The sequence below is a fragment of the Lynx rufus genome, unplaced genomic scaffold (genome assembly GCF_022079265.1).
Source record: "Lynx rufus isolate CCGP_SWC_20201006 ecotype Redwood Valley unplaced genomic scaffold, mLynRuf1.p SCAF_6, whole genome shotgun sequence".
Lineage (NCBI taxonomy): Eukaryota > Metazoa > Chordata > Mammalia > Carnivora > Felidae > Lynx > Lynx rufus.
Window position 1 is genome coordinate 137,818,569 of NW_025814878.1, and position 27,939 is coordinate 137,846,507.

Here is a 27,939-nt window from a genome sequence, read left to right on the forward strand (position 1 = left end):
TCTTGTTGGATATAAGGGTTTTCTAGTTTTTAGGAAGCATACATCATATATCGATGTCCACAAAGGGCTTTTTATTTTAATTGCAAGTCAGTATATTGTAAGAAGTTTCCGAAAGTGGATTCACACTATTGGTGACACTGTTTGAGTTGTAAGTTAATTGTGTCTTCAGTAGTTAGTGTTCCAATGAAACTATGAGATTCGACTACTCTTTGTAAACATCATTTTTAGAGCAGTTGTTAAGTGGCAGCATGTATATAACATGTATCATAACTGACTGTATATGAAAACCTTGTCCATAAACTGAGGGTTGATGGTGGGAGGGAGGGAGGGGAGGGTGGGTGATAGGTATTGAGGAGGGCACCTTTTGGGATGAGCACTGGGTGTTGTATGGAAACCAATTTGACAATAAATTTCATATATTGAAAAAAAAATTAAAATTAAATTAAAAAAAACAACCTTGCCCATAGAACCTAAACTTTAAAAAATCTGGAGTAGGAAACCAAAATCATCTATAACTGGTGTTTGAAAAGACCTGTTTCTGAAGATAATTGTTAGAATTGCTACAAAAATAGAAACCTTCTGAGACAGAGTGAGTTTCCCTGAAATAAAGAAATGAATTAATTGATTTATACAAAGGAAAAAATTCTGAAGTATAAAAAAAATATGAAGATGTTTAAGTTCATTGACTCAATAGGAAACTAGTTTTTGAGGGTGTTTGGGATTGTATTGCTCAGTTGATTTACAGACCGAACGAAAACTGATATTCTTTAACAAAATTCCCCTTACAGAATATCTGTGATGGAAGGGCTTTAATAGAAGGGGAAGAAAGAAGCCTTGTAACTGCAGTAGGTGTTTTTGTCGTCTGCTAGGATTTGTCTGTGTCACTGCGCAATACAGGGAGGACGTGTTGATTCTTTCGACCAAGTGATTGAAATAAAAAGCTGCCTTTAGGTGGGGATCAGTGGGTGAGCAAGCTACTTACTGTACACCTGAATTAAAAGGGCACGTTATCCTCGTGTTTGCAAGTACTCGTGGAGTAAGCAGTTAGGAAGATATGTAATATTTAAAAAGGATATTACTACTGTTGTAACGTGTGAATTTCCATCCGTATCACCCTTTAGAAATGGTGCATTTAATTTGTTTTCATTATCAGAGATAGCAATGTAGTCAGGGCACTTAGTTATCAGTTGTTTGACCCCTGAGTGTTTTATTGTCATCTCTCCTACTGTCTCCTGAAGTGATCTAGTTGTAATTAATATTATTTGTGTGGTGGTGAATGAAGAGAAGATAACAGAATATATCAAAACCTACCAACCTCTGGGTCCATACGAATGGATTTCAGTGGAAGTAACCTCTAAACTGATCTCATTCTGGAGCACAAAAATGTCTAATTTTTTTACATTGGGAGAGGAGAGAGAACAGATTTGAAAACATACATGTCTTAGATAAAAAAGTCTTTTTTTTTTGTAACCAAAACTTGTTTCATAGCATGATTAAATGAAATGTATATTTTATATCTAGAATATATGTATTTGCAGGTAACCAGTATGGAATCAGGATCTTTTTAATAACATTTTACCTGACAGTGAAAAATTTTCTGTCCCCTGGGGGGGGAATAGTTATGGTTAGCCCATCCACCTTGGAATGAGTTTTAATGTAGTGCCCCTCTTGTGATACCTACTGAATGCTCCTTTCCTTCTCTTCAGCTCATGTATTGTCAGGAAAGTTTCTTTTAGATTAGTCAACCAGAAAGTAGACTGTGCTCTGTTAAAATCTGGTAAAAAAAAAAAAAAAAAAAAAAAAAAGAAGAGCAGACTTCAGGATTCCAGGATTTTCAAATCCCAGGGGCCGCCCCATCATTTTTCTCCAGCAGGTACTTACTGAGAGCCTATTATGTGGCAGCACCTGGAACAGGTATGCCGCCGCATGTACGATTTCAAAGATCGCTTCCCTCTTGGAGCCTACGTTTCAGTTCTTGGATAACTGGTGTGAGCCTAGAATGTCTCTTCCCCAAGAGAATGTGGTGGGATGGGTTCCTAAGACCATAGGGAGATTGATTAGTCGGGAACCTCTTGGTAAGGCTCAGGTGTACTTTGAGAAATATACTTTGTGTCCGTTAGTTAGAAGTTGTGTTAAGAATAGGTACATGAAACAATATTTGCTTGAGTTCTTCTTCAGGCAGTGTTACCTCTCCATTATTGCAGTTATTATTTATAGGCGTGACGTTTATTAGGAGGGTTGGTTTTGAAAATTTTAGGAGGGAGCATGTTTACAGAACTGTACATTTTGTGTTGATTTTCTGTGCTAATTAATAAACAAGGACTGCATCTGAATGTGGTGTTGATTCATTAGGCTTATCTTTGTAGTTGTATACTATCTCTAGAAATCCTAAATAAAATGTGCATTTTAGATTATCACATTTGGAAACATGCAGTTCATAGCAGGATATATAACTTGATGTTGAAGATTTGTAAATGACAAAACTTCCTGATTTGCCAGCTGTGAGCCCCGCAGGCAGGTGCACACTTTTCTCTGGATAGCTGAACAAAAATGTTGTTCAGCACAGGTGTCCACTTATCTCAGGGACTATTAACCAGGTTGATTTGCAGTGGCTTAAACATCTTTTCAGTCAGCCTGCCCTAATACTGAAAAGTCAAACAGCACGATGAATATTTCCAATGCGGACACTTTAATTTTGAAAATTACGTGTATAAATACAGCAGCATTTGAAAGAGACTCTATCTGAGAATATTTCTGTCCTATATCTTATTGCAAAAGGTAAATGAATTCATGGAGTGGAGCAAAGTGTCACGGTAATAGTGGCATTGATATCGAGGGCAAAGCGTGAGAAATTGTGTCCTTCTGGTTTGTCTCTGCTTCAGAGATGTATTTCATCTTGTTATATTGCTTTTTTTTTAACTTTAATTATTGAAAAGGCAGTATCATACCAGAATGACATGTAAATTTAAAAGGCCACTCGTGTTTGTGCCTTTGTTTTCATTTCTTTTGTGGCCTCTTGTAGTTTTTCCTGTATGTGTGTATATTCTTGCGTCGTTCACATATTTTAAGAAAGTAGCACATATTAGTAGTTAAGAGCGTGGATTCAGGAGCTAGATTGCACAGATTCATATCCCTGATGCACCACTTACTTATTAGCTATGTGGCTTTGTACAAGTCATTTCACCTCTCTGTGCCTCAGTTTCCTCCCCTGTAGACAGGAGGTAATAATAGAACCTAACTCTGAGTTTTGTCAGGGTTAAACCAGTTAATACGTGTAATGTGGTGAGCACGGTGCCTGGCACTTGGTAAATGCTCTGTCTGTATTAGCTTTATTATTATTATTATTTCTTTAATTTTTTTTTTTTTAATTCACTTAACTAATAGAGTCAACATCGAGCAACATACGCTGTGCCTGGAACAAGAACTCTTTGCTAGAGATACAGAGCTGAATAAAATGTCTTTCCCCTGAAACCCGTGAAATCTGAAGAGGGGCACAAATAATCATGATGAATATGCAGAGGCGAGAAAGTCCCCTGTGGGGACACACGTTGGATGGAGTCGTCCTACACTTGGGCCTCAAAGCCAAGAGTAGTGATTGGATGGAGAGAGGAGAAAAGGCTTTTAGCAGAAGCCACAACACATCTAAAGAAGAGCATGTGGGCTTACGGGTGCCTGGAAGGCAGGGGACTAGCAGGAAGTGTAATTCAGAGAGGGTAGTTTAAGAGGTGTAGTTTGGAGGAATGCAGATGAGGAATAAAGAGGGCCCTGTGAAGGTGGAGAGAACGGGTTTGCATTGCACGAAGTGCTCAAGTGAGACCCAGTAGGACCGGGGGAAAGACTGAGCAGTAGCACAGCCTGGAAGAAGTGACACTTATTATAACGAAGCGGTATAATCGAGTGGTTGTTTCTCTATGCCCTGTACTGGCTATTTGTTCATTATCTTCTTGTATGTTATTTATACTGGTCCTTTTTCTTGCTTTAAGACAGATTCATTGAGGCATAATTAACATATAGTGAAATTTATCTTTGATGAAGTGTGACAAACGTACTCTGTTGTGTAAGCACGATCACGGTTAAGAAACAACATTTCCATTGCACCAGAAAGTTCCCTGTGTCCTCTTGTAGTCAACCCCCCACCCCGCAACCTAACTAACACACATACCCACGGTCCTTGGCAACCGTGGTTCTGATTTGTCTTACGGTTTTGCCATTTTCAGAACGTCCTAGAAATGGAATTACATGTTACTTTGTTTCTTGCTTTTTTCACTTCGTGTAATGCCTTCGGTATTCATCCCTGTTGCTGTGATTATTACTAGTCCGTTAGTGTTTGTTATGTAGGATTTTTTCACTTTATGGGTGGACAGTTTATCTGCTCACCAGTGGAGGCAATTTGTGTTGTTTACAGTTCTGGGCTATTAAATAAAGCTTCTGTGAGCATTCATGCACGGATCTGCGTGTGGCACTGTTTGCACCCTCTCGGGTAAATACCCAGAATGGTATTGCCTAGTCATATGGTATACATCTGCTCAGCCTTTCCAGAAACTACCAGAGTATTTTCCAAAACTGCTGTACCCTTTCGTTCTGTAGCAGCAGTTGACTTGCTTCGCATCCTGACCAAAAGTTGGCATTGCCGGCTTACAATCTTAGCAGTTGTACTGGGTGAGCTGTGGTAGCTAATTGTGGTTTTAATTTGCTTCTCTCTGTGGAGTGATGATGTTCAGCATATTTTCATGTGATTATTTGCCATCGCTGTATCTTTGGTAAAGTGTTGAAACCTTTTACCACCTGCCCCTCTTTTTTGGTGACCTTGAGCTAGGAAACTTTCTTTTTTTTTTTTTTTTTTTTAAATTTTTTTTTCAACGTTTATTTATTTTTGGGACAGAGAGAGACAGAGCATGAACGGGGGAGGGGCAGAGAGAGAGGGAGACACAGAATCGGAAACAGGCTCCAGGCTCTGAGCCATCAGCCCAGAGCCCGACGCGGGGCTCGAACTCACGGACCGCGAGATCGTGACCTGGCTGAAGTCGGACGCTTAACCGACTGCGCCACCCAGGCGCCCCTCCGAGCTAGGAAACTTTCTTAGGACGCCTGGGTATGCACACGCATACTCACATGTGCACACGCACGGACACACACGGGCACACATGGGCACACACGGACATGGACACAACTGTTTCTTAGGACTGAAAGAAAAGAAATTGATACATTGGACTTTATCAAAAGTAAGTACTCTTGCTTCTCAGAAGATGTTAAGGAAATGAAACGGCAGGCCACAGACTGGAAGAAAATATCTGCAAATACATGATCTCCTAAACAGTTTGTATCTAGAATATATAAAGGATTTCTACAACTGAACAGTGGGAAATCAGTCTCTCTTAACATGGGGGAAAGATTTGTCTTTTTATCACTTTTCATTGCCTTTAAAAGTTTTGATATAGTAGAAACTTGAAAATTTGGATGGGAGTAGTGATGAGTGGATAATGAGGTTTGAAACTTACAATGTATATTCCCAGGATCTCAGAATAGGTCTGATAAAGTATGTATTTCTGTCTCTCTTAAACCCCTTCTTTTAAAGTAAGAAAAGGATTTATTCACCTTTTTAGTTTATTTGCAGTTTACTCTGATGGACCCTCCTTAGGGCCAGGGACTTTGTTTATTATTATTTTAGATTTTTAGGTATTTTACATTACTTTCAGTGCTTATTAGTATAGCATCTAGTGAATGTTAAATACAAGGTATGCATTTAACTCAATTTTTTTCTGTATTGTTCTCTTTTTCCTGCAGCATTTATCTTTAAATTTTTCTTGTCCCGTTTTATGCTCTCATATTGGCCTCTTAATTAGTGCCTTAGTTTTGTATGCCACATGACAAATGACCACAAAAATGCTTAACACGACATGTACTTACTATTTTATAGTCCTGGAGATTGGAAGTTGGACGTGGATTTTACTGGACTAAAATCAGGGTGTTGATATGGCTGCATTGTTTTCTGGAGGCCCTGCAGGAGACTCATTTTCCTTGCCTTTTGCAAGGACTTGTGACTGGTGGCCCATTCTGCCGTGGTTCAAGCCAGTAGTGACTTCTCTCTCTTACCTTTTTATCATTGCCTTTCTCTCTATCCCAGAAGGGGAAGTCTCTCACCTTTGAAGGACTCCTGTGAGGAGATTGGGCCCATATTAGGTGATCCAGGTTAATCTCACCATGTCAAAATCCTTAATCTCATCACATCTGCAAAGTCCATTTTCCAAGGAAGGTAACATTCATAGGTTCTGGGGCTTAGGAGGTAGACATCTTTGAGAGGCCAGTATCCTGCCGATGACACGTATACCATTATTTATTATCTGATGTTTTACATCTCTAATGTGTATTTGTGTTTTGGTTCTATTATTGCCCTCTTTTTAACTTTAGTGTCACTTTAAAAGTAATTTTTTACTTCGTAGTATTGTCCAAAATAACGTGTCTCTATACAGTTGTGTTTTTAGCACGTTGAGTTTTGTCATAATTGCAGAAAGAGTTGTTTTTTTCCACCAAAGAAAGTTTTAGGGGTATTTTCATTGGATTTAAGAGGAAGAAGTTTCTGGTACGATACTGATTTTGCTTGGCATCCATCTAGCCTGGCCTTATCTGTCTGTTAGTAATTTTTATGTCTTACCGAGTGTTAGTCACTCACTGGTACCATTCAGGTGGAAAATACGCTTTTAGTGATGTGTGGAATGTGCTGCCATATCAACTTCTGATGAAAGGACTATTTCTGCCATCGGGGAGAAATTTTTCTCAATGAAGAGATGCAAGAAGATAAAACTATGCCGGAAAATGAGAAGGTTTTGTTGAAAAAGTTAAACCACACGTAGTATCCAGCATTCTTTGGTGTATCTCATTAGCAAATTTGTTCACAGGCTTGTGAATTCAGTGATCTTTCTAGTAGGGTTGGTTTAGTGACTACTATGGACTTCCCCACATTTCAGAGGTTTGGACATTGAGCTGTCTTGCAAAACCATGGATAGAGGTAGGGACTTTTCCTTCACAACTTGGAGAAAACTTTTGGGAGAAAAATGCCTTTTGTTTTTGTTTTTGTTTTTTTTTCCAGGGAGAAGTCCATATTGACCTTTAACCTATCAGATGCTGATTATTGAATCAGACTCCCCTTATGGTAAAAGTGAGAAGTTTTTTATAGTATAGTTCTTAACAGAGAAAGAAAGGCTTTTTTTCTTTTTCTTTTTTTTTTTCTTTTTGTTTTTTCCTTTTCCTTTTCCTTTTCCTTTTCCTTTTCCTTTTCCTTTTCCTTTTCCTTTTCCTTTTCCTTTTCCTTTTCCTTTTTTTTAAAGGTTGATAGGGTGTATAGGTGGTTTTGAAGTTTTGGTCTGGTATTGGTATTTCTAATTAGAATGGTAATGACAGGACAGGTTGTCCTAGTTTATTTATATACAATCAATTAAAGGAGACAATGAGAGAATTCCTTTGGATCTGTGTGAATATGTACCTATAACGTATTCACCTTTTTTCTGAAAGGATTTGAGGTGCCTCGGGATGAAGTCTAGAAATAGTAAAGCCCCAGCCAGATCCGTGCAAGTATAAAAGCACTCATACCAAGTAATAGAGAAATATGGGTACATTTTCAATAGAATTAGCCTCAGTGCTGCTGTTGAAGGGGTTCTCTTGACCCCACAGTGACGTCCTTGTGCAAGCAGAGTGGGATCTGAACAGCATAGCATTTGGTGCAGCGTTTCACCGGGCCTCCCCCACCCAACTATCTGACCGCCTCCCCTGTCGCTCTGCCCCTCACTCACCGCCATTTCTGTCTCTGCCCTGGAGGTTCACGTTGATGCTCCTGTCATATGGTTCAGGTCCCAGGGTTAGTGCTGCCTGTTGAGATGTTTACTGGACCACTGTGGCAGAATTGCCCTCTCTACCTCCTGCCACTTCCAGATTTTATTTTCTTCGTGGTATCTGTCATGACAAGAAATGAACATTTTCAGTTGTTGAACGTGTTTTGCCCCCCTCCCCCTCCCCATTAGAATGTAAGGCCCATGATGCAGGGACTTTGTATTTTCCACCATCGTGTCCCCAGTTGCTAGACAGTGCTTTGTGTTTAGCTGGTGCTTAATAGATACTTGTGAAGTGAGTGCATGCACGCCAGTGGTGATTTGTGGGCAGAGGTTGGGGGAATAGTTGTTACCGGGGTCTCTTGAAAGTCCAAGTTCAGTCGGGTGGCATTCTGTGATCCGTTAGTGATGGCCTTCATGTGCATAGGAAAAGGAACAGTCATGAAACGTACCACCCACGTCCCATGTGCCACTCCCGGATGAGATCTGCCAAAAACACCTGGCCAGACTTTCGCCGGGTACCCTTGTGCCTTGGTTCCTTTAGCCTCCGAAATAACAGTAGTACCTCCTGCCTAGGAATGTCTGAGGATTAAACGTGATAGAGCATGTGACGTGTTAGCCCAGAGCCTGGGACGTGGTAATTGCTCAAGAAATGTTAGCTGTCACTGTGCCATTACTAGTCATTAACATGCCTTGTGGCTCGTTGTTCGGGCAAAAGCCGCTAGGGCAAGAGCCGCTGACCTCCAGACGGTATCAGCCTGTTCCCTGATGGGACTTTTTTTAAGCCTGGTTGGCAGAACTGTGTCTGAGGTGTGTCGCGAATTGCCGCGGGTTGGGTGGCTGGCCGAGCCACACTCTAAACCCGCACTTTCTGGTGTGACCTGCCAATAGCTGCATCTGACTGTTGGAGTTAATTCACGTTGAAAGCTTGTCGGTCCCAGTAGCCACACTTCAAGTACGCAGTGACTACAGGGGGCCGTTGGCTGCCACGTTGGGTGGCACAACATCGAAACGCTTCCATCGGTGTAGAGAGGTCTGTCGGACGGCACCGCTCTAAATGAAGAGCACTTTGATTTGCTTTAGGTGACTTTGTGTAAGTTTGTTTCTTCCGTGTGTGTTTAGTTATAAATTTGGAGTAGTTCGTAATAGCTGAATAAAATATTTTGATGGATTTCTTTTAAAAGTTCTGCAGCAGAGTGACTCGTTAATGTTATTTATGAATTGTTTGTTCACTAACTCCTTTCTTCATTGTCGACAACATATGGAGTCAGTAATAGAACATACTGCATGCCTTTTTTTTTCCTGTATATTTATAACTAAGTGCCTGAAGGACACGAGATACTGTTTTATTTATTTTATTTGAATTATATGCCAGAAACTAAGCTCTTGTGTATTCAGGGCTACAATTTATAGTATTAATTAAGAACAGCTTTCCTTTTCTCTCCAGAATGAATTCAATATATTCTTCATTACCCTACGTGGATCTTGAGTTTGTTCTCTCGTAATTGTTTTTTCTTCTCTCCCTGCCTCCCACGTGTTGGTGGTTTTTGTTTTTGTTTTTCGGCCTTCTAACTCCCCTCTCCCATTTACTGCTTCCCCCCAACCCCCGTCTCTTCTCTCCCTTCCTTCTCTGCTTCCCCTTCTTTCTTTTTGTCCCACCGCTTCCTCCAATATCCACTTCACTAGAAATGGAAGCAACACAGTATTTTCTTTAAATCACTCACTGAAATTTCTCCCTGCGTGTTTGTAATCAAGTGCTGTTTTTATTTTCTTAATGTTTGGTAGACGCTTTTTCAAGTTCTAGAGGCCCTCCACGCACCTAGTGATTAAATTATGTGTAGGGATCATTGATTTTTCTGCCATAAAGCAAATGGAATTAAGTCCTTCTTTGAAAAGATGAGACAATAGGGGTGCCTGGGTGGTTCAGTCGGTTAAGCATCCGACTTCGGCTCAGCTCATGATCTTGCTCCTTGTGAGTTCGAGCCCTGCGTCCTGCTCTGTGCTGACAGCTCAGAGCCTGGAGCCTGCTTCACATTCCGTCTCCATCTCTCTGCCCCACCCCGGCACGCTTTCATATTCTCTCTCTCTCTCTCTCTCTCTCTCTCTCTCAGTATAAAATAAAACATAAAAATCAGATAATATATTTTCAGCTGTGTACATACATTCGAGCAAATTCTGTGCGACTATCAGCATAAACAAAAATTCTCTTTATTCAACATATACATACGCACACACATATATTTTAAACTTTTATTTTGACATAGTTTCACACTGACAGGAAAATTGCAAACAAAAGGAATTACCATATACCCTTTACCCAGATTCTGCAAATGTTAATATTTTAATAAATTTGCTTATAATTATCTTTTTTAAAAAAATGTATATATACATTTCTTTCTGATTCTTTGAGAGTAAGATGTAGACGTGATGCCTCTTTACTTCTGAATACCCGTATATTTAAAAAATGAGAATATTTTCGTACACTCTTAGAGTATAATTATAAAAATCAGGAAATTAACATTGGTACACTGTAGGCTTATGTGAAGACCGTATTCAGCTCTTGCCGGTTGTCCCAGTAATGTCCTCGATAGGAAAAGAAAAAGCCCCATATTTGAAGTTGCATTCAATTCTCAGGTTTCTTTAAGCCTCCTTTAATTGGGAATATATATCCTCAGTTTTTCCTTGAGGTTCATGACCTTGGTATTAGAACGTTTGACCGCCATCAGCCTGTATTATTATTATTATTATTATTGTAATAACAGCCTTTTTGAGATATAATGGACACAGCATACAGTGCTGTCATGAAGCATGTATAATTTAATGATTTTTAATACATTCAGAAGTATGCCACAATCCACCAGAGTCAATTTTAGAATATTTTCAGCACTCCAAAAAGAAACCCAGCCCTCCCTGGCAGCTTCTCTCATTTCTTTTACTGCCGTTCACAGGCACTCAGTGATCTACTTTGTCTCTGAAGATTGTCCTATTCTGGCCAGTTCATATACATGGAGTCGTACAGTATTTGACTAATTTGGTCTGGCTTTGGATTGGCATAACGTTGTAGCATATAGTATTCCCCTCTTTATCCATGGGGGGGGGGAATGTATTCCAAGACCCCCAGTGCATACAGAAACTGTGGATTGCCCTGAGCCCTATATATACAGTGTTTTTTTTTCCCCCTATACATACATACTTATGCTAAAGCATAGTTTATAAATTAGGGACAGTAAGAGATGAGCAACAATTACTATTACTAAAACAGAACAGGTATAGTCATATGCTATAATAAAAGCATAATGTGATGTAATGTATTACGTAATCTCATGCGTGAATGTGATCTCTTTCTCACACTATCTTAATGTACTGTACTCATCCTTCTCATTGTGATGATGTGAGATGATAACATGCCTACGTGACGGGAATGACATGTGCACCGTGACGTAGGATTAGGCTGCTGCTGGCTTTCTGATGATATGTCACAGGGAAGGTCATCTGCTTCTGGATTGCAGGTAAATGAAACCGTGGAAGGTGAAACTCCTGGTAAAGTGGGGACTACTGTCTGTTACGTTCCCCTTTACGGTTTAATGATATTTCATTGTATGGATGTTTACCCTTTTGTTGATGTCGTCATCAGCTGATGAAACTTGAGTTGGTTCCACCTTTTGCTTATTAGGAATAATGCTGCTTTGAACATTTGTGTACTAGTTTTTGTGTAGGCATGTATCTTCATTTCTCTTGGGTGTATACTAAGGACTGGAATCCTGTTGCAACTCTGTTTAACTATTTGAGGCTCTGCCTATTTTCCAAAACGGCTGCACCCTTTTACCACATTCCCACTAGCAATGTAGAAATGTAGAAATGTTCCAATTTCTCTGTATCTTCGCCTACACTTGTTATTGTCTGCCCTTTTGATTATGGCCGTCCTAGTGGGTATGGAGTAGTATCTCATTATTATAAAGTATATATAACATTAAATTTACTCCTTTAAGTATTTGTTTTTTTTTCGTTATTGAGTTGCAGGAGCTCCTTATATATTTTAGATACAAATCTAAATCCTATCGTGTTTATGATTTGCAAAAACGTTCTCCCATTTTCTGTGTTGTCTTGTTACTTTCTTGATGGTGTCCTTTAATGTACCAAGAGGTTATAATTTTGTTTTATCTTTTTTCTTTTGTCATTCATGGTTTTGGTATAACTAAGACACCAGCGTCCAACCTAAGGTTCACCTACGTTTATGGCTATGTTTTCTTTTAAGAATATTACAGTTTTATCTTACCCTCAACTTTTTAATGTTTTAACTGCTTCTTCTACAGGTTATTCTGACTCTCTTTCTCAGTCCATGTGCTTCCGGGCTGGGTGCAGTGGTCCCTTTGAGCGATTAGGTCTCCACCTGCATAGGAAAGCTTCTGTGTTTTAATTCCACCATTGGATCATCTCATCTTGCATTACTTTTATTCTCTCTCTTGTATCCTCATCTGATACCTTGTTCATTCACCCACATTCACCGGGAAATTTGACCAGCTTGTGTCTCCTCTTCTTTCTATCCATCTGTCTGTAGAGTAGTCTCTATTTGCTGTCACTGTTTTTTTAGTTATGATTCATTACTGCTGAGCTCACTGCTTCCCCTAAGTTCATCGATTCCCTCATTGTTAAATCAGGCATACGCATTCCAGTCTTTATGTTAACTCACTATCTTCGTACCATTTGACCCTACTGGCTGCTTTCCTCTTCTTTGAACTCTGATATTTTGACTTTGATCACATTCTGTAAGGAAGCCACATGAATTCTCTTCATAAAACCAGAACCTGGTGGTTCCAGCAAGGCAGGTTTGTTTGGGACTAAAGATCCAACAAAGATTTACTTTGCCTTTGGCAATTTCTCAATAATTATTGCTACTTCTACCACTATGCTGGGCTGAGTGGTCAGAAGCAGAATCAAGTTCAGGTGTGTTCTCGCAAGTCTTTCCTTATTTCCTGTAAGACATTGAGGCCAATGGAATATTCAAAAGAGGGTTGCCATTTCACTTTTATTAAAGTCTTTTTAGAAGGTTCTTATCTCATTTGAGTTCATTGCAGCATCTTTGTATAATAGTGAAAGAAATAACGTAAGGGTCCATCAGTTGGGGAATGAATGAATGCATTATGATAGATCTCTACATGAGATACTAGGCAGCTAGTAACATAAATGAAGTAGACCTTATGTATTGATGATGTATAGAGGCAGGATTGTTATTTTCACTCTCATCTATCTGTGTACCTATTTATCTCAAAATTTATAAGGAAAAAAGTACAAAACAAAGCTATATGTAAATATTCTGTACTGACAAATGTCTTGGTATCTACTTATTGAACTATTATGAATGATATTATCTTAGGAGCAGAAATGGAGGGTGTAGGATGTTACAGGTTACTTTATTTCCTTTTTACATTTCTGATTTGTTTGAATTTTTTCGATGAGCATGTATTCTGTTATAAAGCTGTAGCTTGAGGATTGTGCAAGGTGTAAGTAATACCAACTTATGATTTTTTCCTTTTTGACTTTCTCCCTTCCCTTAGCTTCTTGCAGTAAGTACAGTCTTTGCTTTTTTCCATTTTCCTTCTACACCCTAGCCACTCTTAGAGTCCCCTTTGGTTCTCTGAGATGCACTCTTTGACTTTGTATTCCTTTGACCCAAGCACAGCGCCTAGCACATGGTAGACATTCATTAAGAGGTGTTGCAGTGTTAGAGTAATAAAGCATAGAATAGGGGGTAGATCTCACTACCAGCATGTCCTTTTGCGTAGGTTGTCATTTTGTGCCATTTTTCTTGAAGAATGAAAAGAAGAGAATGTGTGTGTGAAGAGACATGTTTTAATTAAACTTCAGTTTATGTCCCTGGATCTGTTGAGTTGATGTTGATAGGCTATGCTAACAGAACGCCAGGAGGTTCATTTAAATGTATTATTATTTCTTCAATTATCATGGGAGGACAGGAGAGTGGTAATTTCATACTTCACTGTAACATAAAACATTAATACACAATTTTTTTAATAATATCTCCAAATGCATGAATTAAAGGAAACCTGAGTTCGTGGGCATAGAAAAATGTGTTTCATTGACTCAGGCAGAAGGGTCAACACTAATTAATGTTTCTTGTCTCATGTAAATAGCTTATCTAACCATTTGTTTTCTTTTCAGGTTCAACAGATAGATCGAGTGGTAGAGGTTGTGGAGGAAACCATTAAAGGTAATTGTTGCGAGTGGGATAAGCAGATGTATACAGTAGTCCCCCTTTGTCTGCAGTTTTGCTTTCTGGATATGGTTAGCCAGTCAGCTCATGTCCGGAAGCAGATGGTCCTCCTCCTGACTGCCATCAGAAGGTCAGTGGCAGCCTGACCCCTCATCACATGCCTGCCTTGTTCACCTCGCAGCTCATCTTACCATCATAAGAAGAAGGGCGAATACGGGATAGGAAGACATTTTTTTTTTTTTAATTTTCAAATGTTTTGTTTCTTTGTTTGTTTTTGAGAGACAGAGAGAGAGAGAGCATGAGTAGGGCAGGGACAGAGAGAGAAAGGGAGACACAGAATCCGAAGCTGGCTCCAGGCTCCGAGCTGTCAGCACAGAGCCCTATGCGGGGCTCAAACTTGTGAACTGTGAGATCGTGACCTGAGCTAAAGTCAGATGCTCAACCAACTGAGCCACCCAGGTGCCCTGAAAGTAAGATACTTTGAGAGAGACCATGTTCACATAACTTTTATTACAGTCTGTGGTTGTAATTTTTCTATTTTATTATTAGTTATTGTTGTTAATCCCTTACTGGGGCTAATTTATAAATTCAACTTCATCAGAGCTCTGCATGTGCAGGAAAAAACAATACATCTAGGGTTTGGTACATATATATGTATATATATATATACATATATATATATATACGTATATATACACACACACACATATATATGGATATATGGAGATATATATCTCTATATAGATATATATAGATATATAGTGTCAGGCATCCACTGGGGGTCTTGGACCATATCCTCTGGCTGGTAAGAAAAGGAAGCTACTGTATTGTTTGAACTATATTATAAAAATATCACTTAGTTAACATTTATTTAGATATAAAGTTGTAACATTTTGTCCTTGACTACTTCGTCCATTGACCAATCTAATGCAGGAGGCATATATCTGATTGGCTTATAAATGAGTCAGGTCATAATCGTTTTTTAATCTCATTTTTATTTTTCAGCAAAATGAATTTTGAGTTTCAGATCAGGAAGAGATAATTTAACTAATTTTAAGATAAGGAAATGATTTATGTGTATTTTTTTGCCATTTTATTTAGATATAGTTGATGTTATTTGCAGGTTTTTATATCACCTAATTGGTTGTAGTTAACGATTTTTAAAAGTACTTTTGGGGTGCCTGGGTGGCTCAGTCGGTTGAACGTCTGACTTCGGCTCAGGTCATGATCTCACAGTTGGTGGGTTCCAGCCCCGGGTCGGGCTCTGTGCTGACAGCTCAGAGCCTGGAGCCGACTTTAGATTCTGTGTCTCCCTGTCTCTGCACCTCCCCGACTCATGCTCTGTCTCTCCCTCTCTCAAAAATAAGCAAACATTAAAAAAAGAAAAAAAAAAGGACTTTTAAGGGCCCTGGGTGGCCTGGTTGGTTCAGCGTCCAGCTCTTGGTTTCTGTTCAGGTCATGATTTTACAGCTTCGTGGGTTCGAGCTCTACATCAGGCTCTGTGCTGGTGGTTTGGAACCTGCTCCTTCTCCCTCTCTGTCTGTCCCTCCCTCACTCGTGTGGTCTCTGTCTCTCTCAAAATAAATTTAAAAAACTTAAAAAAAGAAAGTACTTTTAAAAGTAGTATTCAATTTTGATACTCTCTTGTGTATAATTTTTGTAGTTACACTAGAAAATAGAATCATGCTTTATTTTGTTAGTCACTGTTTTTTGAACCAGATTCCTTTTGAAGTCACTGAGAAATAAATTATCCTCACTTGTATGGTTTAATTTTTAAATACTCATAGTCTATTTTCCCCTTTTAGATTAGTACAAATAAAAACCAATAATATTGAAATATTAAATGAATTGAGCTTTTTCACTTAAAATTTTAATTGTTTTATTACAAGTGGGGATTGTGTGTTTAAAAAAAGAACACACCACTTTCACCAAGTTGAGATTTTAACCCCATAGTTTTCCAGCTGGCTTGTGTCTGCTACCTTGCACATGCTGTTCCTCATTTATTTTGACTCATCGATTTATTAGAGAACCAGAGAATAGGAGAATCAGAGTCTCCCTGAATCTTCTTTGAAATTTCAAAATAAAAGGAAACATCATGATGAAAAAGCAAACCGCGTGCCCACGTCCCGTTTTGAAGATTGCAGAAACAGAAGTGCTGGCGTGTATTGTGCAGGTCAGGGGGACAGGCTGGGAGGGACAGGCTCCGTGGGACAGGCGCCAAGCGCATCATGTGACTACGCCTTTCATCTTCACAACAGCCCTGTGAGGTGAAGCGGCTGTAGATATTCTCCCCATTTCTTGGTTGAGGAAGTTAAGATCCAGAGGCACACGGCTGGTGCGCGCAGAGTTGGGATTTGTATCCAGGCCGGCCTCCAACCTTGCCTGTGCTCCTAAGTGTGGTCCTGCATCCGCGTGACTGTACCCTGACTTCCCTGACCTCTCCCGCTGGAGACTCACTGTGTTAGCGGTTCCTTGATTGAGCTTCTGAAAGCAGTGCTTCAGGGTGCTTGAGGGTTTAATCGCCTTACTCATCCTCTGTCTTAAGTACCAGCTGCATACTGGCTACCCCATATACGTACACATACATACGTATACGTATATATATGTATATATGTACACACACACACACACACGCGCGTATTTTAATTAATGGCGATAAAGGTAGCACAGAAGAAAATGTACGTGACCTGGGGTGTGGATGGCTTTTGTAGATGCAACACCAAAGGCTTGATCTGTGAAAGAAGGAACTGACAAGCTGGACTCCATTAAAATTAAGAATTTCTCCTCTGCAAGAGAAGACTGTCAAGAGAGTAAGCAGACAAGTCATACTGGGAGAAAATGTTTGCAAAAGATAAATCTGATGAAGGAATATTATCTAAAATACATAAAGAACTTTTAAAACTCAAGAGTAAGAAAATAAAGTACCCAGTTAAAAAAATGGACTAAATACCTCATCAGACACTTCACCAAAGAAGATACATGGATGGAAAATAAGCACATGAAAGATGATCCACCTCATGTGTCATTAAGGAAATGCGAGTGAAACAAGGAGATACCACAACACATTTACTTGTATGGCTAAAATCTGGACCACTGACAACCCCAAATGCTGGTGAGAGTGCGGAATAACAGGAACTCTCCTTCATTGCCGGTAGGAGTGTGCAATGGTGCAGCCATTTGGGAAACCAGTTTGGCAGTTTCTTACAAGACTAACATACTTTTAGCATATGATTCAGCAACCATGCTCTTTGGCGTATACCCAGAGGACTTGAAAGTTTGTGTCTGCACAAAAACCTGCACACAGATGTTTATAGCTGCTTTATTAACCATAATTGCCGAAAGTGCAAGCAACCAAGATGTCCTTCCGTGAAAGGATAAACTGTGGTGCATAGAGGCAATGGGATGGTAACCAGTGCTGAAAAGAAATGAGCAATCAAGTTATGAAATGGTATAGAGAAAACTTCAATCTCATTACTGAGTGAAAGAAGCCAATCAGAAATGGCTACACATTGGATGATTCCAACTCTGTGGCTTCTGCAAAAGGAAGAAATAAAGAGATAGTAAAAAGATCAGTGTTGCCAGTGTTGGGGAAGAGGGGAGAGAAATGAATAGGCAGGCTACAAAGGAATGTTTTAGGGCAGTGATACTGTTCTGTATGATACTATAGTGGTGGATACATGGTGTTACATATTTTTCCAAACCCGTAGAATGTTTAGTACCATGAGTGAACTGTAAAATGGTCTTTGAGTTATAATGATGTGTCATCATAGGTTCATTGATGTAACAAATGTACCATTCTGGTGGAGGATGTTGATAACCGGGGACAGCTTGGTGGTGGGCTGGTATATAGGAACTCTGTTCTGCTCGATTTTGCTGGGAACCTAAAACTGATCTGAAAAATAAAGTCTAATAAAAAACCCCCAGTAATATTGTGCTCTGAATGTGGTCAAATGGCTTGCAGGGGTATAATTTCTATAGGAAATCATAGAAGCTAAAGATAAAGTACGTTTTTCTATAATGACAATACTTGGGGCACTGAATATGTAGGTTTTCTACACAAAACAATTTTTGTTATTTAAATATCACAAATCATTTTTTTTATTTGTCACCATTAAATGTCAGAGTTTTAATTTTAGTATATGTGCTGCCGAAGCGAGCACTAAATGTCAGAGTTTTAAGCAAGATTCTTGGACCAGGGGCTCACATTCCATCAGCTTGTTCAACTTTAGCACTGGTGTCATCCCCAGGAGCTTTTCCAGAGCCTTCACCATGAAGCTTAATCAGTTTTACCAGTTCATACTTCCCAATGCTTTTTCAGCATTTTTACTTTTCTGACAGAGACATCATGGAGTGGGTAAATAGACTGACAAGCCTTTTCTGATGCCATTTGGAGTCTATTTATCGACCACTCTTTTCAAGTCATTTGTCTGTACCTCTTGGGTCATGACTTCCATCATCTTTTTTGGAATTTGGCAGACCTATTGGTGCTTAGCATAAGAGGTCTTCTGAATATGATTGTTGCATTTTTAAGTAAAATCAACACAAAATAGATGAAGCAAATGACCATTCCTAGTCAATGGCATCAATGTGAGCTTCAGTCATGGTCTGCCATTTTTGACCATGGAGCACCATTTGTCAGTGGTAAGATCCATGCCATGGAACTTAGACAGGAAGTTTTTGCGCTGAACATCCTCAATAATTAGCTTGAATTTTCTAAATGTAACTTCATTGTTCTGCAGATCAGCAAGGCTCACTTCTCAAACACTGTCTTGGAGGCCATCAGATGCAATTTCGATTCCTTGAGTTCTTGTGATTAGTGTTTTTTCCAATATTTCTTAAAAAAAATTTTTTTTAATGTTCATTCATTTTTGAGAGAGAGAGAGAGAGAGACAGAGCGCAAGCAGGGGAGGGGCAGAGAGAGAGGGAGAGAGAGAATCCCAAGCAGGCTCCAGGCTCCAAGCTGTCAGCACAGAGCCTGAAGCAGAGCTCAGATCCATGAACTGTGAGATCATGACCTGAGCCAAAGTGGATGCTTAACTGACTGAGCCACCCAGGTGCCCCCTCCAATATTTCTTCTATTGAACATAGTTGGTGCTTTTACATCCTACCATTCTTTCTTAGAAAATGGATTAGCCACTTTCTTCTTGCCTCCCTTTTTGCCCCCTTTCATAATGCACTTGTTTTTCCCAACCACCATGGTGTTGCTCAGGGAATCAAAAGGGCTGTACTGAGCAGTTTTGACATGAACTGTCTGGAGTTAGTGTAGACCTCATAGGTTAAGGGCTCAGTTTCATTAGACTACCCACCACTCTAGATGTCCATTGTAAGAATTGTCACCTATACTTCTGACCAACTGTAAATTTGGTTCCCATGACCCCCTACTTAGGTTTGATGACTTGCTTATAGAATTCAGGAAAACCTTTTACTTGTTATTACTGGTTTATTGTAAAGGATACAACTCAGGAACATCCACATGGAAGAAATGCACAGGGCAAGCTATGTGCTAATGGAAGTGGAGCTTCCATGCCCTCTCTGGGTATGCCACCCTCCCAGCACCTCAGTACATTCACCAACGTGGAGGGTTTCTGTGGAGTCTACATTACCTAGGCATGATTGATGAAATCATTGGCCAGTGCTGCTTGAACTCCCAAAGTGTGGGGTTGGGGGTGAAAGTTCCAACCTTTTAATTACATTGTTGGTTCCTTTGACAACCAGCCCCCATCCTCTTAAGAGTTACCTCATTAGCATGAATCCAGATATGGTTGAAAAGGGCTTATTAAGAATAACCATAAATGCTCCTCTCACCCTTATCACTCAGGGAATTATAAGAGTTGTAGGGGCTCTGTACTAGGAACTGAGGATGAAAGCAAATATATACTTCCTGTTATATCACAGTATCACAGAAGGCCTATCACCTGTAGGTCGAGTTGACTGGAGATGGCCTCTCACTGAAGAGTTTTTGCTTGAGTGCATTTGTTGGGGAGACTGAAATCAGATTTAATTTGAGAGTTCACAGCCAGGGATGAGTTGAAGATGAAGTTGATGGGGATGTTCATTGGCAGATTGACTTGAGGGTGGCAAGGCTGATGAATTAAGTATTAGTATTGCAACAGGAAAACTTTAGAGATGGAAGAAATAATTTTGGTAGGTGCTCTTAGTTGCAGATAAAGAAGGTAAGCTAGGGAAGGGGTCAGGTGACTCATCTGAGATCTCCTGGTTGATGGAGCTCTGGACCTGTCAATGAACTTCTGTTTTTCTCTTTCTGTTGCCAGTATTTCATTTAGAAAGCACGAGTTGGTGAAATATTGTGGCATTTGTAATAGCTAATTAGTTCTGGGTTGACTTTCAGCAGGTTACTTTCTTTTTTCAAAAATATTTATTTTTGGGAGAACGCAGGTGGGGGATTGGCAGACAGAGGGAGACAGAGGATCTGAAGCGGGCTCTGTGCTGACAGGCTGACAGCAGAGAGCCCGATGTGGGGCTGGGACTCATGAACCGCGAGATCATGACATGAGCCCAAGTCAGAGGGTCAACCGACTGAGCCACCCAGGTGCCTCTCAGCAGGTTAGTTTTCTGAGGCTCAGGTTTCTTAGTTCAAAATAGAGAGGATTAAATGGATATGATTTTTCAGATACCCAGGACATACTACGGGATCAAATTGTGTTACTATTTCTTACTACTTCCTTAATACCGAGGCTGCTGGAATCATCTAACTGCTAGAAGTGACTCTTCTTCCAATCTGACTGTATACACTTGCTGCCATTATCCTGGGATTATTTTACCTTCCTGCATGTGTACCTTCAAACTGTGACTTCTTAGTGTGATCTTAATTATCTTTTATTCTACCCTGTCATTTTCACTTTTTCTTCCATTGATTCCATATATACACCTTCTGCTCCAGCCAAAATGTGCTGATTGATGTTCCTGGTATATTATTTGTAGCTTGCTCTATGTTTGTCTTGGGGTCCTGCACGAGTGGATAACTTCCGTTTACCCTTACAGACCCATTCTGTACCTTGACGTGTGCCCAGAGAGGCTGACCTGTGTATGTATTGCATCAGTAGGTTACTTACTGTTTGGCATCTAATTGGATTTTTCCAGCTGGAGGTTGGAGGCTTGACTAGAGTGTGAGATGGGAGTATTTGTTAACACTTCCTCACTCTCTTCTTCTCTGCTTATGCTGGTTTTGTGCTTCCCTCAACTGCGGCCACAGATCCTGCCAGGTGGCCCACTCTCTTCATCTGTTTCTCCAGGTTCTTGTAGTTGTTCCCTTCCTTTGCTTTTTCAGGCCCAGGGGTGGAAACAGCACCCCATTGTTGCAAGCCTGAGAGTATTGCATTGTCTCTTGTTGGTTTTCCTAACCTTGCCAAACCTTAGTAAATAGTCCCTTTATTAAAACCTCTTCAATTATGCAGTGTACCATCTGCTTTGCTGGGACCCTGATTGATAAATGCTCCATGGAGAAGCAAGTCTTTGCCCAGAAAGGCCAGATGGAATACTGCCTGACAAGAGGATTGTGCCATAACTGTCTTGTTTCCACATTTGATTCCTGTTGGGCTCTCTTCATATGTCTTCCTTGAAGGGAGTTTGGACATACAGCCTCTGCCACAGCCTGTTGGCATTCTTCTTACTGCTTATGTTATACCAAGTAATGTTTTAAAAAATGAATTAATAAGCTACATTGATGCCCAAAAGCATTTAACTATTGTAATTAACATAAAACCATATAAAGCATATTCCATTTATATCTGTCTTGGTTGGAACGAAATGGAAAATTTCAAGTTATTCTGAATGAATCTTCACTATTTTAATAGTGGCCTGAAAATTCCATCCGTTTATAGCGTTTACTTTAGGAGAAACCAGACTATAATGAATTTAGGATTTTTTCCAGATCATCTCGGTAATTCAACAAGGCATATAACTGATTCTGAGAGAAGAAGTACAGTGTTTAAAGTATTTATATTTATTTATTTATTTTAAAATATTCACGTACCTTAGTCTTGGTTTACATGGTCGTTAAAAAAAATTTTTTTTGTATGAAATCTGTGAAGGGAATATAAATCTGTATTTCTTCTGATATGTGTTCATTAAGTCCTCCAAACAAATAAAGAATCCTTTAAATTCTTCTCTTTGTAAAGGTAGTCTACTGGATAACGTAAGACAAATGATTGCAAATAAACATTGCCTATTGAAGTTAGAAAAATGTTTTTAGTATTAAGTCATGTTTCTTCCCCTCTAATATGAGAGGCCTCCGTTGTTAATAATACGTTTGCTGGTATTTCATTCAGTCTAATTCCAAATGCCTCCAGTGTTGGTAATTCAAGACTTTCCCAATATGGCACAGTCTGCAAGTTTAATTGATTTTCCGTTTCCCTTAACTTCTCAGTAATTGATGCAACCTTGGATTAGACTGACCTAAATTCCCAGGGTACTTCGCCAAATAGCTCCTCCCTATTTAACACATTGCTCTTCAGTGTGTCAGATTTTGTACTTTGCATTTGATACTAATTCAAAGTATAAACTTGTCATGAATTGAGACTGGAAGGCAACACTATTATATCAAGCATGGTTTTTATCAGTGTTAATAACTGAGTAACCTCCCAAAAGTCCCGTGGAGATTTACTTGAGGATGTTTTCCAAACTTAATGAGTAAGTGAATTGAGCTTGGATACGTAACATGGTCCATCTGGCATGGTGTGGGTTGGACCATAAAAGCACATCTACTTTTTTCAGGGGTTTCCAGTAAAATCATTTTATTCATTTTCAAAGTATGCTTTCAAAAGGGACACTTCTGTGCATCCTCTCAGTGTGTGTAATCGCTGACACAGTTATATAGTTGGAATGTGGTGGAAAATGTTGCACATTGGTTTTATATATTGGAAATACTTCTCAGACTCACTGGTATAATTAAGTGATAACTTCTATCTCGTAATAACTAAAGAAGTCAGGAAATTATTGCTGTTGTTTATTTAGTTTTTTTTTTTTTCCAATGAGCCTGTTTAAGTTTATGTACCTTGTTAATAAGTGGTTATAGTTTCGCAATCATTGTATTTTGCTACCTTCTTAAATGAGTCAGTTTATGTTTTTTCCTCTCTCCCCCTCTTTTGGTCCCCGAGATTAGCAATAGGATTTTAACTTATTTGTTCTGTATCCTTCCATATCCATTATTTCTAGAATGGATATTTTTTATCCATTGTATCTTTCTTAGCCTTTTCCAAATCATAATAGTTTTCAAAAGATGAATTGGGAACAATTCCTTATGGTCTCCAACAACAAAGTTCTACCACGAGACTTTAAGTTGGTTTCTCATGTCACTTTATTTTGTAATGGCTCGTTTGGAATAATGACTGGAAAGGACCATCTATTAGAGAAACCACCATGTTGTATCTTGTCTGTATTTTTCTAACTTCATTAGCTAAATTGTCAGTTCTATTTCCAGCCACACATACATAGTTGAGCAGCCCTAGCTGCAAAGTATCCAATAGATGCTGATAAGGATCTTCTTTAAACATTATAAATGGTCATGTTGACCGTTTTGAAAAAAATGAAAATCTAGTTAAATAACTTTCATTTTGTCTAATATTTTTCTGCCGTTAAAGCTTTTAAAACTAAAATAAATGCTTTCCTGTGCCCCCCTGCCCCAGGTGGGTTCTGCTATTTTACGATACCTTCAGAATTGTTTTATATGTTTTTGGTTTGTCTTCAATTACACTGCTTTAGTGTGTTCATCATGTATATTTCCTTTTCTGTTCAAAGACTCATTTTCTTATGGTTTGAACCCACCTTTCTTTATTAACAGAATTAATTTTTATGAAGTCTTGGGTATTTCATTAACTTTTGTTTCTTCATTCTGGTGGTAGGGCTACATGGGAGGTACATGGGGTTGAATAGTTTGTTAGTTTGACAGTCTTACCGGAGTTTTCACATAATAACACTGTTAAAATGGTTCAGTGGATTTAATTGTTCAAAACAAGAAAGGAAATTACTTTGAGCTTGAACCTCTCAGGCTTCCCATGACCCAACCCTCCTATTAGTGGTCCCACTGATCTGTCTGCGAAAGTAGCCCCATCCTTCCTTGTTTAAATATTAACAAGGAGTTGCCTACTGTGGAAATTGGACTTACACATTAACTCTTGCAATTTTGTGTTTTTTTTTTTTTAAACACAGGTGGGACCATGTCCCTCCTTTACTTCCGTGGTGTCCCCCCCCCACACTACCTTACCTCACTCAGAGTAAAAGCCAAACCTGTACAGTGGCCTCTAGGGGTCAGTATGAGCTGGTTCACCTGCAGTTTCCCTCCTCTTCCCTCCTTCAACTCTGCCCCCTTTTCATTCTGTTTTCCAGGCATTAATCTCTCTGATGTTTCCCTCCCCCCCCACCCTTCCAGTTTTATGGAGAGATAATTGACGTACATCACTGTATAAATTTAAGATGTACAGCATGATGGTTTGATTCCTATATATTATGCAATGAATACCACACTGAGTTCAGCTAACCTGCACCTTCTCATATAGATACCATCAAAAGGAAAGAAGGAAGAAAAGAACAAAGGGGAAGATTTTTTGCTTTGTGATGAAACTCTTAGGATTAACTCTCCTAACAGCTTTCCTGTATGCCATACAGCAGTGTTAGCCACAGTCACCGTGCTGCGCTTTACATCCCTAGTACCTGTTTATCTTCTAACTGCAAGTTTGTACCTTTGACCGCTTTCCCGCAATTCCCCCTCTTCTCTCCTTCACCAGCCCCCTTACCCATAGTAACCACAGATCTGATCTCTTCTACTATTAGTTTGGTTTTCATTTCCTCTTCCTTCCCTTCTCCATGCCCCCCACATAAGTGAGATCACACAGTATTTGTCTTTATTAGTTCAGCAGAATGCTTGCAAGGTCCACACGTGTTACTGCACATGGTAGGATTTCTTTACTCTTTTTTGTGGCTGAATAATATTCCATTGTGAATCTAAAGCACAACTTCTGTATGCATTCATCCATTGATGGATACTTAGGTTGTTTCTATATTGTAGCTGTCATAAGTAATATTGCTTTGAATATGGGGTGCAAGATATTTTTATGAGTTAGTGTTTTAATTACCTTTGGATATATTCTTGAAAATGGAATTGCTGTATCATATGGTAGTTCTATTTTTAATTTTTTGAGGATTCTCCATAAATGTTTCCCATAGTGGCTGTATCAGTTTACAATCCTACCCGCAGTACACAAAGGTTCTCTTATCTCTACAGGCATGCTATCATTTATCTGTTTGTGTGTGTGTGTGAATGCTTATTCATTTTTTGAGAGAGAGAGACAGAGCATGAGTGGGGAGGGGTAGAGAGAGAGGGAGACACAGAATCTGAGGTAGGTCCCAGGCTCTGAGCTGGTCAGCACAGAGCCTGACATGGGGCTTGAACTCATGAACTGTGAGACCATGACCTGAGCCAAAGTCAGACGCTTAGTCAACTGTATCACTCAGGTGCTCCTATCTCTTGTGTTTTTGATGATGGTCATTCTAACAGGTGTGGGATGATATATCATTGTGGCTTTAATTTGCTTTTCCCTATTTACTAGTGATGTTGAACATCTTTTCACGTACCTGTTGGCCTTTTGTATATCTCCTTTGGAGAAATGTCTCTTTATGCCCTCTGACCAGTTTTTCATTGGGTTATTTGTTTTTTTTTGTTTGTTCTGTTTTGTGTGTGTGTGTGTGTGTGTGTGTGTGTGTGTGTGTGTGTTTACTATTGAGTTATATGAGTTCTTTATGTGTTTTGGATATTAACCCCTCAACAGATAAGATGGTTTGCAAATATTTTTTTCCTATTCTGTAGGTTTTCTTCCTTCGTCCATCTTTCCGTCCTTCCTTCCTTCCTTCCTTCCTTCCATCTACCCTCCTTTCTTCTCTTTCTTTTCTTTTCTTTTCTTTTCTTTTCTTTTCTTTTCTTTTCTTTTCTTTCGATGGTTTCTTTTGCTCTGCGGGATTTTTAGTTTAATGTAGTCCCACTTGCTGATTTTTGATTTTGTTGCTTGTGCTTTAAGTGTCATATCCAAAAATCATTACTAAGACCCATGTCAAGGAGATTTGTTCCTATTTTTTCTTCTAGGAGTTTTTTAGTTTTGGGTCTTTAATCCGTTTTGAGTTAATTTTTGTGTGATGTAAGATGTGGGTCCAGTTTCATCGTTTTATGCATAAATATCTAGTGATCCCAGCACCATTCATTGAATAGATTGCCTTTTTTTCCATTGAGTATTGTTTGCTCCCTTGTCAAATATTACTTGGCTCTATAGGCATGGGTTTATTTCTGGACTTTCAGTACCATACTGTTTTGATGACTATATAACTGTGTAGTATAGTTTGAGACCACGAAGTAGGATACTTCCTGCTTTGTTACTCTTTCTCAGGATTTCTTTGGCTATTTGGGATCTTTTCTAGTTCCATATAGATTTTAGAAATATGTTTCCTACTTCTATAAGAAAAAATGCCTCTGTAATCTTACGGGGAGTGCACTGAATTGATGGATGGGTTTTGTTAGTATTGACATTTTAACAACATTGATTCTTCTAATCCATGAACATGGGATACCTTTCCATTTATGTATGTCTTCTTCACCTTATTTCGTCAGAGTTTACAATTTCATTGTAGAGGTATTTTTTTTTAAGTTTATTTATTTTTGAGAGAGAAAGAGAAAGCGTGAGAGAATCCCAAGCAGGCTCCACACTGTCAGCGTGGAGCCCAATGCCAGGTTCAAATGCACAAACCATGGGATCATGACCCCAGCTGAAGTTGGACGCTTAACTGACTGAGTGTGCCTCCATTGTAGAGATCTTTTCCTCCTTAGTTAAAATTATTTCTAAATACTTTATTGTTTGTGATGCTGTTGTATATGGGGTCAATTTTTAAAATTTCTTTACAGAAATTTTGTTCTTAGTGGACAAAAAATGTTACTGATTTTTGCATGTTAACTTTGTATCTAACAATTTTACTGAATTCATTGATTAGATCTGACTTTTTTTTTTTGGTTGAGTCTATAGGATTTCTATATATAAAAGTATGTCATCTGAAAATAGACATAATTTTACTTCTTGTTTTTCAACTCATATATGTTTTATTTCTTTTTCTACTTTGATTGCACTATGTAGGTCTTCTAGTAGTATACTGAATAGTAGTGGTAAGAGTGGGCACTCTTGTCATGTTCTTGTTCTTACAGGAAAAGCTTTCCTCCTTTCACCATTGAGTATGATATTGATTGTGGGCTTGTCATGTATGACCTTAATTGTATTGAGATATTCTCCTAATTAAGAGATTATGTGCCTAATTAAGAGAGATATGTGCCTAATTAAGAGTTTTTAATCATGAAATGATGTTGAATTTTGCCTAATGCTTTTTCTACATCTATTCATAGGATTATGTGATTCTTTTATTGTATTTTATTAATGTGATTTATCACAGTGGTTAATTTGCTGATGTTGAGCCATCCTTGCACACTAGAGATAAATCTCATTTGATCATGGTGAATAATCCTTTCAATGTGCTGCTGAATTGGTTGTCTAGAGTTTCATTGAAATTTCTTGCATGCGTTCATCAGGGATATTGGCCTATAGATTTTTTTTTTTCCTAGTAGTATCTTTTTCTGGTTTGGTATCAGGATAATGTTGGTTTTATAAAATGAGTTTGGAAGTATTTCCTCCTCTTCAGTTTTTGGAAGAGTATAAGAAGGATTTATTTTAATATTCTTTAAATGTTTGGTAAAATTCACCAGTAAAGGCATCTGCTTCTGGAATTTTGTCTGATGGGAGATTTTTGATTAGTGATTCAATCTCCTCACTAGTAATTAGGCTATTTAGAATTTTTCTTTCTTCCTGATTCAGTCTTGGTAAGTTGCATGTTTCTGAGAAT

General features: G+C 38.9%; 1 protein-coding gene across 1 annotated transcript in view; it reads left to right on the forward strand.

The window, feature by feature from the left end:
- CDKAL1 (CDK5 regulatory subunit associated protein 1 like 1) overlaps positions 1-27,939 on the forward strand; it is a 664,701-nt gene that overhangs the window by 182,142 nt on the left and 454,620 nt on the right. Inside the window, exon 7 of the mRNA XM_047101748.1 lies at positions 14,001-14,049. Within this exon, the coding sequence (XP_046957704.1) occupies positions 14,001-14,049 (49 nt within the window). The remainder of the gene's footprint in view (positions 1-14,000; positions 14,050-27,939) is intronic.